This window comes from Artibeus jamaicensis, unplaced genomic scaffold, assembly GCF_021234435.1.
Source record: "Artibeus jamaicensis isolate MK-2021 breed Jamaican fruit bat unplaced genomic scaffold, CSHL_Jam_final contig_402, whole genome shotgun sequence".
Taxonomy (NCBI): Eukaryota; Metazoa; Chordata; class Mammalia; order Chiroptera; family Phyllostomidae; genus Artibeus; species Artibeus jamaicensis.
In genome coordinates, this window is record NW_026521818.1 from 19497186 (window position 1) to 19515433 (window position 18248).

The 18248-nt window shown below is 36.1% G+C and overlaps 1 protein-coding gene across 1 annotated transcript in view; it reads left to right on the plus strand.

Annotated features, from left to right (window-relative positions):
• Window positions 1-18248, plus strand: part of SLC12A2 (solute carrier family 12 member 2) — a 93907-nt gene that overhangs the window by 22099 nt on the left and 53560 nt on the right. Inside the window, exons 2-4 of the mRNA XM_037138207.2 lie at window positions 7104-7223; window positions 8497-8572; window positions 8871-8966. Of these exons, the coding sequence (XP_036994102.2) occupies window positions 7104-7223; window positions 8497-8572; window positions 8871-8966 (292 nt within the window). The remainder of the gene's footprint in view (window positions 1-7103; window positions 7224-8496; window positions 8573-8870; window positions 8967-18248) is intronic.

Genomic DNA, 18248 nt, shown 5'->3' on the forward strand with positions numbered 1-18248 from the left:
GCCAGTTTCTCACAGGAAAAAGGCCTTAAGCCCCTTCCTCCAGGGGCATTTATTGGGTTGTAATACACAGGAATACAGGGTGGCAAGGATCAAACAGTAGATAACATTTCAGAGAAATCTGAGGGCTTAGTTTGAGTCAATGTCTGTCATGAAACGGAGTCGGGGTTTGCAGAAACTTTGGGAGACATACTCATTTCCTGCTTAGACCCTTAACATATGAATGAAAGCACTGTTAGCAAAGCATGTTTCACAGGATTTTTAAGAATTCTTTCTTATGTCAGATTTTATCCCAATACCACTCTAGCAAGGCAAGGAGCTGCACCTCTCCCCATCAGTTTTTCAGGCTTAAGTGGATTAGAACCAGGAAGCGCTTCTCACAGAGGACAAGCAAGGGGACTTGGGCTGTGTCACATAGCTGGGGTGGGGGGCAAGGGTCCATTGCTCCCTCTTTGTCGCAGCCCCCACCCCCCACCAGTCCTTCCATGATGGCCTCCCTAGTGATCAAGTCTGGTTTAGGTTGCCCCCTGCTGTGAGGAATCCTAACCGCCTTTGACTTCTGACCATGCTTTGGGGGCAGGGAGAGGAAGCTGAGGCAGCTTGTCTCAATACCAGAGACAAGCTTTGTCTCCTGTGGCTTGCATTCCAGAGGTCGCTTGCTCATCCTCAGCCATGGGGGGGGTAGTTACAATTCCTGAAACCAGGCAGAGCGGTCCCCAGCAGATTTTTGCAGTCACCTTTCAAGGGTATTAAGTCCTTGGCCTGACATTGCAGAGACCACCTATGCTATGTTGCATTATATCCTTGAGATACAATTTTTATGAACTTAGAAACTGGGATGTTTAACAAAAGATGAAAAACTGATATTTTAATGTAATATGTACTTAAAGCATTTAAGAATAAGAAGCACATTGGTGTGCACTTCTGGGACTGAGAAGGATGTAATAGTGTCCACAGAACACAATCCCACACTGGAGGTTAAGGAGCTAGTTAAAGCAGGTTAAGGTTCGTTTCATTGTAAGTTTTCTAAAAATTTTTGAGTAAGTGTTGATTTTTGTTTGTTATTTTAAAAAGAAATCTGATTTCATCACAGGTTGTCACCTGAATAGTGAAGAAAATTCTAGTGTTAGGGAAAAAAACAATAGTTTGATTTTATAAGAATTTTTCCCTGAAAAATCATCATTAAACAAAGTCACTGTGTTATGAACACTGTTTTCTCTTAAGTCAGGCAGAATTAAAATATGAACTTTGTCATGTTAAAGATAATTTAAATCAGTGAGTTAAATATTTACAAAATTTTTTCAGTTCCCAATATCCAAAAATTAACTTGTCATTTAAGTCATATGCAGTAAGGAATAAATCTAAAATACATTTTATATTATTAAAGAATTTTAATTATTAAGAACTTACTATCTTTCTTGTCATTCCTTTTTTGAAAGTTAAGTATCAGGCAATAAAAACTAATCAAAAAAGAGAAATTATTTTCTTTTATTTAAAGAAAAATTGTTCATGGTACATTGACAACGTCTTGATCCCATTTGTTAAGAATTAGAATAGTAATTGTAATGAAACATCTAAGTGGCAACATTAATATTTACACACACGTCTGAAATTCAGAGGAGAGGTCTGATCTGGAAATGAACGGGGCCATCACTTACTATTTATCACATTTGGATGGTGCCTGTAGCTTCAGGTCTGGTAAGATGGCAGTAGGAAGAAAACAAGCAGTGAGAAAAGGAGATGGGTGTAGGATCAAGTGTTTGAAGGGACTTTTCTATTTTATTTCTGGGTAGAAGAGGGTGGGAGAAAATATGGTATTTCAAGTAATGTTTGAAGAAAGAGGGAGTTGTTAATGGCATCAATTGTTTCAAAAGTCCAGGGAGACAGGGACTGAAAATGTATATTAGATTTGGCAGCAGAGAGTTCTCTGGATGTTTATAAAACTAGTTCAGTGTTGTGGTAGGGTAAAGCTAGGTTGGTGTATAATGAGGAATGTACTAAGTGGTATTAATGATCAAGTTGAAGAGGAAAGTTGAATATACAAGAGAGAAGAGATTATCTGTCTACAGTGTAAAACTTCTCCTTTTCTATACTCCCTGCAAAGAAATAATGACCATGGAGACCAGAGTTCTCTTTCATTCTTGTATTTTCTGTATCCCCAGTACAATGTTCACCTCCTCATGTTTTCTCTCTAAGTTTCTCTTTTCATTCTGTTTCCATAGCTTCACCCACTGGCTTGTTATTCTGGCCCCTCTCCTAAGTTCCAGTCATGAATTTTTTAACTGTCTGGTAGAACTCTTTAATTGTCTCATGGCTCCTCAAATTTAACGGGTCCAACTGAATTAATCATTTCCTTTTCAGGCTAACATAATTTACTAGTTCTCTATTTCTTTCATTAAGAAATTTTAGGCCCTGGCTGGTGTGGCTTAGTGGATTGAGCACTGGCCTGCGAACCTGAATGGTAAAGTCCCCGGTTCAATTCCCAGTCAGAGCACATGCCTGGGTTGTGGGCCAGGTCCCCAGTTGGGGGTGTGAGAGAAGCAACGGATTGATGTTTCTCTCCCTCTTTTTCTCTGTCCCTTCCCTCTAATAAATAAATTAATATTTTAATAATATATTTTTAAAAAAGAAAAGAAATTCTAGTTCCTGAGGGTCTTCCTATCTGGATCTTCCATTATCTCCTAGGTCTTTTCCTTGTTTCTCCTTTCTGTTCTCACCTGACTCACCCTCAATTCTTGCTTGGTCGATTCAGAATCACGATGCTTGGTCGATTCAGAACCCTTTTTGAAGGGTTATTTTCCCAAATAAATCCAAGTTATTTTGGCCTACCTCATTTAATATGATGTTGTCCATAAAATCATTTATGATGCTATTTTTGACATTTTATGCATTATATGAAAAGCAAGTTGAAGATTTTATTTATATACCTTTATATCAGCATAATTTATAGTTCATAATTGTAAATGTGAAACTTTCCTGATTATAAGGCTTTTGTGCAGTTTTTTAATGTGTAGACCAAATGCCCTACCCAACAATTTACTTATTTCTCTGAAACGGATGTATTTAAAGGAATAAAATACAGGTATCCCCTACTTTTTGAAAATTTGCTTTATGCCAGTTTGCATTTACGAAAGACCTGCATTAGTGCCTGGTTTTGCTAACTGAAAAAAAAAATCCAAAGAGGATTTTTCCATTTATGAAAAACAGGCAAAAAGTGAAAATAGCATTCGGCATTTGTTTTGCAGTGAGCCATTGTAGAGGCAGCGCTCAGGGGAAGTGGCGCCACCAACCGGCCTCTCTGGGAAGTACGTTCATCATCTCGGCACCAGGCCATCCTAAGCTTTGAACTGTCTGGGGGCATCTGTGCTTTGTCTGTTTATTAATGTGTGTTTGCTGACAAGATGTGTCTTAGAGTAATTGCTTTTTCACTTTATGCCATTTCACAGTCACTTTCTACTTTTGGATGTGAGAGAAACCTGTATGTGTGTTCTACTTTGGTTTCCTGTTACTTTAAGAAATTAATACAATTATAAACATAATTTCATTATATTTAAATATAATGATTGAACTATAAATAATAATGTTTTTTACATATTTTTTGAAATAAAGCTATTGGAACATGATGAGGAAGATGAACTTTCATTTCATATGGACCCATCTTTATTTTAAAATACTATTTCATACATTATGGAGAATCTTTGTTTTTGAATGTAGTTGTTCTCAGAATAGTGGAAACTTAGCATAGTTGCTAATAAATCTTCAGCTTTGAAGTGGAATTCTGATAAACACCCACAACAAAAATTTTAAGATGCCTGCATACTTTTGCATTGTTAAAAAGACGCCTACATCAATACTTAGTCTTAGGCTAAGTAGCCTATTACATATACAGACATAAGTTTTCTTTTAAAAGTGATGGAAAGAGAGATGTCTTTTTGTGTATATTATACACATACTCTTTGGTAATACTCGGAGGTTTTGTAATAATTTTATAGTCTCTCGTAAGTTTAAATGAACAGTACTAAATATCCTAGAATGAAAACTAAGGAACTGCTGTCTACATTAGAGTTCATTGAATTAAGAGGCAAACATTTTTGTTTTGGGTTTTTTTTTTTTTTTGAACAATTGAACAGTTAAGTCATCAGGCCCCATGAGGAATGTTTTTAATTTGGGATCCTCACTGATGTTTGACCATCTAGAATGCATCTGACAGTGGAAGTAATCAAAAGTGTGTTGCTCATGTGATTGAGCTACACAGACCCCGAGTCACAGTTTTCTTTTCTATTTATACATATTTCTAACAAGTGTGATGGTTACTGGTTTCCATGTGCATACCAGAGTCTAAGGGAGGGAGAGAGAACAATAGGCAGTACGTGGACTGAAATGAGGAGTGACAGTCTACTGTCTAAGAGATGAGAAGAGTGACCAGAAGTAGTCATTTCAGAACGTATTCATGACCCCAAATTTCGTTCTCAGGTGTATACCCAAGGTAAATGAAAACAAGTCCACATAAAAACTTGTAGACAGATGTTTACAGTAGCATTAGTCATAATGGCCAAAATGTGGAATTAACCCAAATGATCACCAGCTAATGGATGGAAAAACAAAATACAGTAAAATCTCATAAATGGAATATTATTTGGCAATAAAAAGGAGTTAAATACTGATACAGAAAAACCTTAAAAACATTATGCTAAGTGAAAGAAGCCACACACAAAGGCTACATATATTGTACGATTTTGTTATCCCATTTGTATGAACTTTCACAATAGCAAGTCCACAGAGATAGAAAGCTGGTAAGTGATTGCCAGGAGCTGGAGGAAAGGGGCCGTGGTGAGTGACTGTAATGGGTATGGGGCTTTTTGTGGGGGTGGTGAAAATGTCGATTGTGGTGATAATTGCACAACATTGAATATTCTAAAAATCATTGACTCGTGTGTTTTAAATGGGTACATTATGTGGTTTGTACACTGTATCTTAAAGCTTTTTAAAAAGATCGCAGATAGGGATAACAAAAGATTTTGTGACCCAGGCTGTTGTAGCTCAGTGGATTGAGCACAGGCCTTCGAACCAGACAATCACAGTTCGATTCCCAGTCAGGGCACATACCTGGGTTGCAGGCCAATTCCCAGCAGGGGACGCACGAAAGGCAACCATACATTGATGTTTCTCTCCCTCTCTCCTGCCCTTCCCCTCTAAAGATAAATAAATATTTTTAAAAAGCTAGATTAAAAAAAAAGGTTTTGTGGGAGTAGGTAGGCATCAAAAGCCTAAGGCATCCCTTACAGTCTAGTACAGTAATCATTGATACAGTAGGTAGTTTTGGAATTGTTTTTTGAAAGGGCAATTATTATAATTAGTTTCTCTTAGGATCTGTTTTAGATTTGTGAACTATCAGAAGGGGTTAACATTAAAGTTCATTTTTAAGTTCTTAGTGATCTTTGAATTTATTTGCTATATATTTCACATAGTTGAAGTTATAGCTCTGTCTGTTAATGCAAACATGGGGATAAGTTGAAAATTTGATTATTTTTCCCTTAACATCATTAAAAAGCCAAGGTGATTTTCAAAAGATGCACTTAATGGCATTGTTGCATCTAACTTACTACAATATTTTTTCTGTTGCAAAAGAATCTAAAATTAGCAGAAGTTAAGATATATACATTGGAATCAAAGAGCTAATTTGGATTGATAGTACTTTGAAAAAGCATGTAATGTGTTAAACAGAATTAAATGACCCTATGTGGCTAACAGATACTGGACAGGGAAAATAAGGAAGTTTGGATGATGTTACAGATTTTGCTCTCTGTAGTAACAGAACTTGCTATAGCTCATTTCTGTGAACATTCAGTATTCACTAGAGGGTATCAGCTACTGAAAATGTTTGTTTTTTTTTAAATGTACTATAGGAAATCTAGGCCATGGTTTTCAGGATTAAATGATAATTAATTTAGCTGGCTCATCTGCATTTAAAGAATGATGTTTGCAATACAGCTGGGTTTTGTTCCCTGCTCTTGAGAGTATGGGTAGACGAGCAACTACACGGATAATGTTAGAGACATGATTCTAGGTCTAGACTATTTTCTGTTTTCCAACACCTCCCTCTACCCTTTACAACCTGTTTAAGGTACTGTTACTGGTTTTGAAATTTGTCATGACATGGTTGTGCTAGGACTGAACAAAAGTTAAGAACCTTGGAGAGAGAAAAGAGAATAAGCCCTGGCTGGTGTGGCTCAGTGGAATGAGCATCAGCCTGTGAACCGAAATGTCACTGGTTCGATTCCCAGTCAGGGTACGTGCCTGGGTTGTGTGTGGGCCAAGTACCCAATGGGAGGCATTTGAGAAACAACCACACATCGATGTTTCTCTCCTTCTCTTTGTCCTTCTCTTCCCCTCCTCTCTAAAAATAAATAAATAAAATCTTAAAAAAAAAAAGAAAATAGAGAACAAAAACTAAGAATTCTAGAATCAGACATGAAATACAAAAATCTAAGAAGGACACACTGGTTGTGGGAAATGCATTGTATCAACCAGTTCATGTTTGAGTCTGAGACAAATCGCAAAGGAAATAATGAACAGCACTGAGTGACTGAATACAGATAAGGAGTAAAGAGGAGTTGTGAGTGAATGTTGCTGTTGTTGGGAATATTGCTGTCGTGGATTAAAAAAGAGAAAACTGTTCATTGGCAGTTAAAAGGAGCTCTAAATTGTTAACGTCGAAATTTCAGATGTGGGAAAGATGCCAACTAAGGCGGTAAGAAGTTGTGGACTGGAGAGAGGTCTGAACTGGTCTGAATTGACTGATCTAGCTGGCTTATTCTTAGCAAACAGTATTTACTGTGTTGTTCAGACACTGCCAAAGAGTAATTAAAACTTCAAAATATTATAATAGGTTTACTGTCATATGATTTAAATTCTTAAAACTTAGTAAGTTTTTTTCAATTCATTGCTTTATATTTTCCTCAGGTAAAATATTCAGAAACCATTCTTGGAAGTAATGTCTTTCTAGAACATGGCTAAGTGCATTTAGTAATGTTTGTTGTTATCAGATGATTTTAAATTTTAAATAATTCTTAAGCATTAATTCACATTTTCCCATGTATTACCAGGAACCATTTGAGGATGGCTTTGCAAACGGGGAAGAAAGTACTCCAACCAGAGACGCCGTGGTCACATATGCTGCAGAGAGTAAAGGAGTTGTGAAGTTTGGCTGGATCAAGGGTGTATTAGTATGTACATATAGACTTACATTATAGAGTTATAACATTTCTATTTATTATAAAGTCTTAATAGTATGCTCAAATTCTCGAGAGAAGTCTTTTTTTTCTCTTTAAACTTTTTGATCTGAAAGTTAATAGAAGACAAAATTAATAAATAACTTCCTTTCCTTGTGCCTATTAAATTCAGTAAGGGAACTATATTTTAATTTAATCAAATTAATACTTGATTACCTCTAAACTGTATTTTTATTGCCTCATAAATTTCACATAGTGTCACCTTTCAGTAGTTAAGTAGGAAGATGTTAAGTTGATGGGAGCATCAGACTCAAGAAGGCTGAGCAGGCAGTAGATCTGAAATATGTCTGTTTCCTTTTCTGCTACCTCATTATCTTTAGGAGAAATGTCTAGAGGTTACATGGAACAGAAGAAAGACAAAATCTGTTTCTTCAGTGTCGAGTTCATGTCAACAGACAGTTTTAGGTGTTAAAATTAAGGTTCAGATTTACTTCTGTTTTTCTGTGTTTGAACAGGCACTAAGGTAAGTTTCTGTTTGACTAGAGTAGACAGACTAAAATGACCTCTCATTGGGACTTCGAAAGCAATTAATTGGAGTTGTATTAACATTTAGGGGAGAAGTAGAGGGAAAGTCAGTTGTAGTAGTGATTTTATTGCCCAATCAATAGAGTGAATGTGAAGCTCCAGATAGTTTAGTTTGCCTATTCTTAGATTTTAGTATTTTAGACTATTTTCTGTGTATGAGCATAGTAAACAAAAGTAAAAGTAAACTAGGCAACTATCTCACAAATAGTTAGGATTTTTGAAAGATATGTGAACAATTGGCGTTTTGTGTTGGCAAATATGTAATACATAGTAGAAATGAAAAGAGGGTATTATTTTAAGAAAGCAAAAATTAAGCTTATGTGCATTGACAAAAGGAAACATGAAATACTTTTTTTAAGGACTGAAGTCTAGCTTTCTTGTTCAGTTGCTCTGGTCCTTCAGATAATTGTGATGGACGTGTGTATGGACATATACACACAGTCACGTATTACATTATACTTTTATTGCATTAGCTCACATTGAAGCTAATTTAAGCTAAGAGGTTCTCTTTAACCTCTTTTAAAAAACTGTTAAAGGAAAGGTTGGGATAAGAGTTATATTTAGAATGACTTCCTATACTTTAAATGTAGTTATCCTACTTTTGGCTAGTATAGCATTTATGCTGTATTGTATACTTGATCACTTTTTTTCATCTGTGACTCAGCCTCTCTTCCTTTTCCAGGTACGTTGTATGTTAAACATTTGGGGTGTGATGCTCTTTATTAGATTATCATGGATTGTAGGTCAAGCTGGAATAGGTAAGTGGAGTTACCTACTGCTTGACTCATTTAAGGATGAATAAACAGAAGTAACGTGGTGCTTGTCTGGGCTCTGAACCTACCAAATAGAAGCAGTGGGAATCGTGCTAAGCTTTGATTTCCTTGTACAAGACTATTGTCTTAATATTACTTTTTTCATAATTCTGATCTTATTTTTCTAAAATGGGATAAAAATAAGGTAATTATTTTGAAATTTAGTGTACTTGGACTAACCAGTTCTAAATATGGCAGGTTTAAATGGGAGTGAAATTCTCAGTCTCATCTTTCTTCTCTAAAGGTCTGTCGGTCCTTGTAATAATGATGGCCACTGTCGTGACAACCATCACAGGACTGTCTACTTCAGCAATAGCGACGAATGGATTTGTACGAGGAGGTAAATTGAGTCTTCTTATATCATTGCCATTAGATTACTATTACTTAAAAAAATGAGATTTAAATCTTATTTTTTTACCTTTAAAAAGCAATATATCAGTCTATATAGATAAGAAAGTTGTTACTGAGCACTTTCAAGCTAGTATATTTGAATGTAAAAGTTTATATTGACCCATTCATACACAGCATATGTGCTTTATTTAAGTTATTTAGGGTGCTCGTTGTGTTTGGTAGCAAGAATGGAGCTTCTCATTAGGTTTTTCCTTCACCAGGCTGCCCCTTGGCTGCCTCCTAGGCCTCAGCCCTGGTATCAGTAGAGCTTAAGGGTCGTTTTGTATTTGGTCTGTATTGTACAAATGGAACCTCTTTCCTTCACATTGAGGGAAACTTAGGCACAGTTCTTTCTACATTATCTAACAACTTTTGTGGGTTATCTCTGGGACCCTGAATTCATACCCTCAACTCTAGCTGTTTTCTGTGGGTGCCTGAGGCCTCTTCCATTGGAATTCACAAAATGTGCCTAGTTAAGCTTTTACCCTCACAGGAAGAGTACCCAGGAGACTAGGAGAGTGACCCAGGACCCCTGAGAACAAGAAGAAAAGAATTCTATTTTCCAAACAGAAACTCATCATTCAGCTAGAGAAAGAAGAAATATGTATTAGCCTCTGTAAAGTCATCTTAGCAAATCAGCTGAGAAAAGTATCAACCTGTTCCATCTGTCTCAACTATTTTCCAGACCTGTACTGGATATTATATACACATAATTTCTGATTTATAGTTTTCTTGGGTAGAGAGAGACCCAGATTGAGACCTATTTTCCCCCATTATCTTCATATTTCTTATACATCAGAGGATTCAGATCACTGTGGTCCTGGGGGAAGCTGGTAGCTTACATCAGTATGATTGCGACTATGCTGGACATGATCACCGTTTGCTGAGGTTTCATGCGAGCATGAAGTCTGGATTAAACAACATTGGGGCATAAGGTGTGGATGTGTCCAAAGAGTTATCAGACAACACTAAAAGGTGCTTTTTGACTTCTTGTGTACTAGGTGCCCCGTGCTTCATTTCCTTCTGCTACTATCGGAATGGAATGGAAGGAGAAAGGGAATGGGGGGTTGGGTGTTTGAAGGGATCAGGAAAATCATCAGAGAATTTCTCCTTATCTTGAATCAAGGTTGTGAGCCTCAAGAGGAGTGGGGCATGAAGCCACCGGCAGCATGAACCCCAGGCCATTCTCCATGTGAATCAAAACTTATTGGGGGGGGTATAGATTTTCCTGCCCTGTGGTTAAAAACCCATTTTATCTTTAAATACTATCAGTAGTTTTCATATATTCACAAATATATCTATCTCAGAGACTGTCTTGTTTCAGTCCTAGGACACAAAGGAGGTATGAGAATGTGGAGTGCATAGCGATGTGTCCCAACAAATTACTGTATGTTGCAGTTTTGCCCAAGTTCCCTCAAAATCATAGAATCAGCTCACAAAGGAAGGAGCTACAGGAAAACTCCATTGCATCATACAGTTCTGAATTCTTATTACCAGATATTCATACACATGAGAAGGGAAATACATTTGTTGAAATAATGAAACCTAAACAGGAAAAAATTAAAAGGCTTTAATTTAAAGAAAATAACCAAATACTTTGAAGCTTTGTTAGGTGGCATTCAGTATCACTTGTCAGTAGTGACTTTGGACACCTGGCTGATTCTTTACAGAATATAAATGAGTTGTATCATCTACACTGAACACTTCTTGGAGATTGTTTCAGTGAATGTAAGCCCCTCTGTCTTCTCTGTTAAGTGCTTCATGGAGTTGGAGAGAGACCCCTAACAGGATTTATTGGTTTCCTGAGAAAACAGTATTTTCCACATGGGAGAAAGTAAATGCAGGCATTAAACTGATAAGATTACATTGCACCCTATATTCTCGATTCTAAATTGAAAGTAACAGATCAGTATGACCCATAGATTTTATCGCAAAAGTATACATTGCTTCACTCTGTAGCAATTTTTGTCCACAAAATCACCTGTAACAAATAATCAGCCCAGTAGCAGTGAGCACTGCTGGTGCCCACATTGTATATTTCTATTCAACGGAACCAGGGGACCTTGGAGAAGAGGTTGTTGGTTCCAGATCTGAGCAAGAAATGTGCTGGGGGTTTAAGACATCCTTTCACATCAGAAAGTAAGGAAGGTAACAAAGGTTAATAATTTTATGTCCAAAGGACCCAGGAGTCAGCTTGAAGAAGCTAATAGGGACTGAAGTTTTCACAGTTTGAACAGCAATACTATTACTAAAAATAACTGATTTGGATGAAAACATACAATTCATAAGTTCACAGATACCACACACATACAAAAATATGTTTTTACCTTTGAGGAATGCTAGGGAATGCTATGAAATTGATAAAGATGAGGAATCTAATGTTGAACAAAGCTTTTCTGAATGAAAGTTTCCTTCCTTGGACTCAAGGTAACCAAGAAATTAATAAAAGATTTTTAAAGTTTTGATAATATACTTAATATGAGAAGAAGGAAGGAATTAGAATATTACAACTTTGTAAACCCTTTGCCCAGTAAGAGTACCCGGGAAGTATTGTTTCCCCACAAATCAAACCTGAATCGCATCATACCTGCAGCTCCAGGAATCATTTTATATAATATGCATGCATGGGAGAGAGAAACTTACTAAATGACACTATAGGAGGACAACAGCAAATTCCAGATTGGGAATCTCCCTGGAACAACAGGATTTTATTCAACAAAATTTTCTAAGGAGCAAAAGATATAGGGCATTAGGGTTGAAAACAAACTTTAAGAAACTCAATGTATATATACGTGTGACTTCGTTCACTGTTCTTAACAATAAACTACCTGATGTTTTAGTAGGGTGGGACCAAGAATTGGATCTCCCCTAGCTCAACCACTGAGGACTTGATTGGACTGCTTCCCTTGAAAGGGTCACACAGAGGACGGTAACAGAGCCAGAACGATGGGGAGGACCAGGGTGCCAAAGGCTTAGATAGGAGGAATGGAGGGATACTGTAGGAATAGTGACGTCTGGAGACCCAAGACAGGATTTATTTTGGTTTCCTGAGACCCATCTTAATTTCCTATGAACTGAAAGATGTTGATAAGGGAATTAATGGGGAAATCAACGTTTTACCTAGGATTTTGCTTACCAGTTGGAGTTGCTCTGGTTAGTAATTTCAATTTGAAGAGCCCCATTTAAACTTGTGCAGTTACCTTATTTATGTAAAGAACTATTTTGAGGTAGGACTTGATAGTTTAATTTTATGTATCTTGATTCTTAACTGAATTATAATGTCTATGTTTTATTAATACTGAATAATATTTTATTTTTGTTTGGTAAGGCATGTGTTTGTTTCCAGCCCTCTGGAAGTGTATGAAATGTGAACTTGTGAATATGTTGTGTGCATTTTGCCACGGGAGAGATTCAATATTACCTAGTAACCTTAAATTGGCTTTAAAAGTACCATTCAGAGATACAGCAGATACCAATCTGGAAGAGGTTAGGTTGATTCAGTCCACCTCACTCCCCGACTCCCCCATTCAGTCGTAGCTGCCACGTTCAGAGCACAAGGAGCCCCTCCCCCCCCGCATCTGCAGTTGGAAGTAGTTTTTAAATCTATGAACTGCTTGTAAACATGTCATAATGTCCAGTTATGAATATTTAATATTTCTGGAAAAAAGCCCAAACTCAACAAATAACAAAATGTTTAGTTTCAGGCTTGATTAGATTTTAATAATAATTTGGGGGGCTGTTTGTAAGTTCCTAGCCGCAGGTTAGTGAGTCATCCCCACAGTTCTCTGTCTCCACAGAAGAAGAACAGCAGCGACAAGTAACTGACCTCACACCTTACCTTCATCTCTGGCACAGTCCCCGCCCTGATAGACACAGTTATGTTCTACAGGTATTGCCCAGAGCTCTCTCCTGTTCAGCAAGTCCTATCAATCTTCATGAGGATTTGGATTTTACAGAATTTATTTGGCTGTGTGCAACAGGTTCTGCAACTTAGATGGTCCTGGCCAGCAGCCACTTTTGCTTAGATCTGCATTTCCTAGATTCACACACCAGAGTTCTCCCATCCTCAGTTATATCTGTGATATGACCCACTTAGGAAATAGAGGGCAACCACAGGCAGCTTTTTATAAGATGGAAGTGAAAATTCTGTTTTTTTTTTCTTTTTTTTAATTCGGGGTCAGTTTTCTGAAAGATTTTATTTATCTTTAGAGGGGAAGGAGAGAGGGAGAGAAACATCAATGTACTGTCATCTTTCGTGCGTCCCCTGCTGAGAACTGGCCTGCAACCCAGGCATGTGCCCTGACTGGGAATCGAACCACAATCCTCTGGTTCGCAGGCCTGTGCTCAGTCCACTGAGCTATACCAGCCAGGTCTTAAATTCTGGTTTTTAAGTCACATTTGTTACATGAACTGAGCAATAGAAGGGAAAAAATTCCTCAACTACTTTTTGTTTTGGAGCATTATGTTAAAAGCAGAAGTCAGTATATTTTCAAATGAAAACCCAGGTCATATAAAATTTTAGACAGGTAGTTTTGAGAATATAAATACAAACCTTCATATTCTGTGACTAAGTTAAAGTGTTAAATTACTTGTATTTCAGTCAGTCAACAAATAACCGAACAGTGTGTGATAGGGTTTATAACAAAGAAAATCAGATGAGATCCTGTTTTCTTGTAGTTTATGTTCAGGTAATAGAGGCAATTATTTGTTGAGACCTCATTGCTGGGCATGATACCCTGGTCTTGACATATGTTACTGTATTTAATGCAGCATTGCTGTTGGTCTCATAATTTGTGTGGGTGATAGCACAAAAATGGAATAATTTATACTCATTTTCCAACAAAAGTAAATTTTATGCAGATTATACTACTTAATCTTTTTAAAATATCTGAAATATGTCAGAATTACCTCTATATACTTCTTTTTCTTTTATCTGAAATAATGGAAGAGCTCTTCATTTTGGTAGGATAAAGCCAAACATTGAAAGCAAAAAGCTAACATTTTTCAAATGTTGTGACAGAAAAGTGCTTTCTGTATTGGTATAATCAGATTACCATCAGCTGTCAATTTTTTTTTAGTCTGTATGTTACCTGCACCAATAGAAATGCCCACCTTCTAATGTTGTAATTGTTCCCTTTCCCCCTTGCACAAATACCAGCTGCCTTTGTCACCTAGTTGGAGCACTGTTCGGGGTGCTGCCTCAGTCAGTGCTTCCTGAATAGCCATTCTTACTAATCTCAATAAATGTTCAGTTACCTCTCACTTTGAAAGTGAGCATTTTATTTTTAGGTTAACAAGTCCCTTATATAACTTTATTAATTTCTATCATCACCAAGCAAGGAGTTGTAGGTTAGAATTCAGCTCCAAACTTCTTCCCTTCCATTGCTAATTTCTTTGAAATTGTAGCTTTTCCTATCAAAGAAATGTTTGAAGAAGCTGGACTTAAATATAACATTATGTTTTCAGTTCAGTAAAATACAACTTACATGCCTTAAGAAGCTCAGATGTGAATCTGGCAAATAATTGTAAATAATTTTTGAAACATTTCAATTTTGCCAATCTTTAATGATTAAAGTTACTTTAACTTAGTTCCCCAAATAGTCTACCATAGAATTAGAGCGGTGTGTTTGCTTTTATTTACTAATATTTTATTGAGTATATTCAGGTGACATTGATTAATAAACTTAACAGATTTCAAGTGTAAATAATTCTATAATCAGATGTATATTGTATTGTGTGTTCACCACCCCAGGTTATATGTCTCTGCTTTCAAATTTTAACTTATTCAGGTGCTCAGTCATAATGATAATGTAGTAGTACCCAATTCTGATCTGAAGATTCCATGTTTGTTACTTTGCCTCTACCTATTTGATATAATAATGGCAACAGAACAGAGGAAATTTGCCAAACATTAACAGGCAGACTTCTTACTGTGTATTTGTAAGTCAGGGTGTTAGAATGTAGTTCCTAGAACAATAACCAAAATATATATGGCCTGTTTTTCCATTCCCTTAATGGTGTCATTGAAGAACAGTACTTATTACATCTAATTTATCACTTTTTTTCTTTTTTGGTATTTAATAAATATTGCCTAACCAAAGATCCCAAAGATTTTCTTATAGAAGTTTTATAACTAGGTTTTCAGTTACATCTATCATCACTTTTAGTTGATATTTGTATATGGTACAAAATGGGAATCAGGATTCATACAGATGTCCAGTTACTCTAGCAGCACAATTTGTTGAAAACTTTATCCCTTTTCTATTTAATTGCTTTTGCACTTTTGTAGAAAAAAATTTAATGGACCCTAATTACCCAACACCATCTGTAGATTCAATGCAATTCAAGGTAGTCAGAGAAAGAGAAATACTATATGACCTCACTTATATATGGAATCTAAAGAACAAAATAAACTGACAAAATACTTGAGACAGAGGCATGGACGCAGGGAACAGACTGACAGCTGTCAGTGGGGACCAGATGAAAGGAGGTGAAGGGATTAAGCAAAAAACCATATTCAGGGTCCAGCAGAAGTAATGCCTGCTTGAATGTGGTTGGTAGGGTAATAATATGGGTGTAGTAATTCATAGTTTTAATTAGAACATTATCTGAAATGTCATATGTGTGCTCAAGTGTCATATTTTTATATTACAGAATTATATGCTTATGATTTTATAATAAAAAAGGGGGCCTTATTTGTGCTGGGTTATTTTTATTGGTATATATATATATATATATTTAAATATACATGCTGTATACGTGTGTTATATGTAACACAAAGATGCAGGTAGCCAAAGGGAAAGGGGGTTGGGGGGTAGGTAGAGGTGGACAAAGTGGAGGAAATGGGGACCAAAAGATACTTTGCTTGGGGTGAGAGATGCATGATTCAGTGTGCACATGTTTTTCTGAGTTGTACACTTGAAACCTATATGGTTTTGCAAACCACTGTCACCCCAATAAATTAAATAAAAAATAAAACATCTCAAGTTAGGTGATACAAATAAAAAAATTCCAATGGCATTTTTCACAGAAATAGAAAGTATTATTCTGAAATAAATATGGAACCACAAAGACTCTGAATAGCCAAAGCAGTCTTGAGAAAGGAAAAGGCTGGAGGCATTGTACTTCCTGATTTCAGACTACATGGGCACCTAATGTATGACAAGGTTACCAGGAATACTCAGTGGGAAAGAGGATAGTCTGCTCAGCAAAGGGTGTTAGGAAAACTAACGTGTAAAAGAATGAAATTGGATCCCTTTCTTATACCACTCATCAAAATTAACTCAAAAAGCATTAAGGACTTAAATGTAAGACCTGAAACTATAAAATTTCTAGAAGAAAACATAAGGGAAAAGCTCCTTGCTATTGGTGTTGGCAGTAATTTTTTATTTTTTTGATATAATGCCAAAAGCACCAGAAAAAAAGCAAAAATTAACAAATGGAGACTACATCAGACTAAAAAGCTTCTGCAGTGTGGTGATTGCTGCAGGGAGGAGGGCATAAAGGGATTAAATGGTAATGGAGAAAAGATACAGTAAAGATTAACCCCCCCCCCCCAAAAAAAAAGACATGGGTTGGATCATCTGAGACTAAGAACTTCCTGACTTAGTGAATAAAATGATTTCTGTATTTGTGCTACTGGGAGTCACAAAAATAGATAGATGATAGATAGATAGATAGATAGATAGATAGATAGATAGATAGATAGATAGGAAGACTTTATAAAGGAAAAACGAGAACAAACAAGAAAACATTAAAAGTTTCTGCATAACAAAAGAAACAAAAATGAAAAGACAACCTAAGAAATGGCAGAAGACCTGAAGAGACATTTTCTCAAAGATGACAGCAAGTTCATGAAAAGGTATAATGTGACTAATCATCAGGGAGATGCAAATCAATACCACAGTGAGCTATCACCTTATACCTGTTAGAATGGCATTATCAAAAAGACTAGATAATAAAAGTTGGTGAGGATGTGGAGAAAATCAAACTCCTGTGCATTGTCTCAAATGTAAATTGGTACAGCCACTCAGGAAAACGGTGTGGAGGTACCTCAGAAAATACAACTATGACACGATCCAGCAATCCTCCTTTCCGGTATTCGAAGGAAATGAAATTATTATTTGGGAGCGGTGTTTGCATCTCTGTGTTCATTATGTTCATTGCAGCATTATTCATAATAGCCAAGACATGAAAACAACCTAAGTGTTCACTGATGGGTGATGTATATGTGTATATACACACACAGAGAACTATTATTCAGCCATCAAAAAGAAGGAGATCTTGCCATTTGCAACAAACAATGTGGATGAACCTTGAGGGTGTTATGCTAAGTGAAATGAATTAGAGAAAGAAAATGGAATCTAAAAAAGCTTAACTCATGGAAACAGTAGAAAAGTGGTTATCAGGAGTTGTGGGGTGAGAGAGTAATGAAATATTTGTCAAAGTGTACAGACTTCCACTTACAAGAAGAATAAATTCTGGGAATCAATATGTAGCATAAAAACTGTAGTAAAACATACTGTTATATACTTGAAAGTTGTTAAGAGAATAGATCTCAAGTATTCCTACCATAACAACAATAAAAAATGATAATTGTATGAGGTGAAGGGTGTGTTAAATAGCCTTATTTTAAAAATATTTTGAATGTATATGTATCAAATCATCACACTGTACAAAATGTTATATGTCAATTATGTATTAAGTTGGGAATATTAATTGACCCTGCATGTGTGATTCTGTTCCTGGAATCTATTCTAGTCCACTATCTGTACATTATCCTTAATACATTACCTCTTTGTCTTGGTACTGTACCTTTTATAGTAATTCATGAAACTGGGTAGTGTGAGTCTTTTAACTTTATTTTTCAAAACTGCTTTGGCTGTTCTAGTACTTCTTCATATAGTACCTTTTCATGTAAATTTTAGAATCACCTTGTTGATTTCTGTGAAGTATCCTAATGGGATTTTGATTGGAATTGTGTTGAATCTAGAGATCAGTTTGGAGAGAATAAACATCTTAACTATTGTCTTCCATTCCATAAACATGGTATATCTATTTTGTTCTTTTGGGGGTTTAAGTTGTCAGTACAAAGATCTTGCAAATAATTTTTAGATTTAGACTTGAGTATTTCCTGTTTTTGAGTATATTATATGTTACTTTTTAAAATTTTGGTTTCTAGTTGTTTCATTGATAGTATGTGGGAAAACGGTTGATTTTTGTATATTTATCT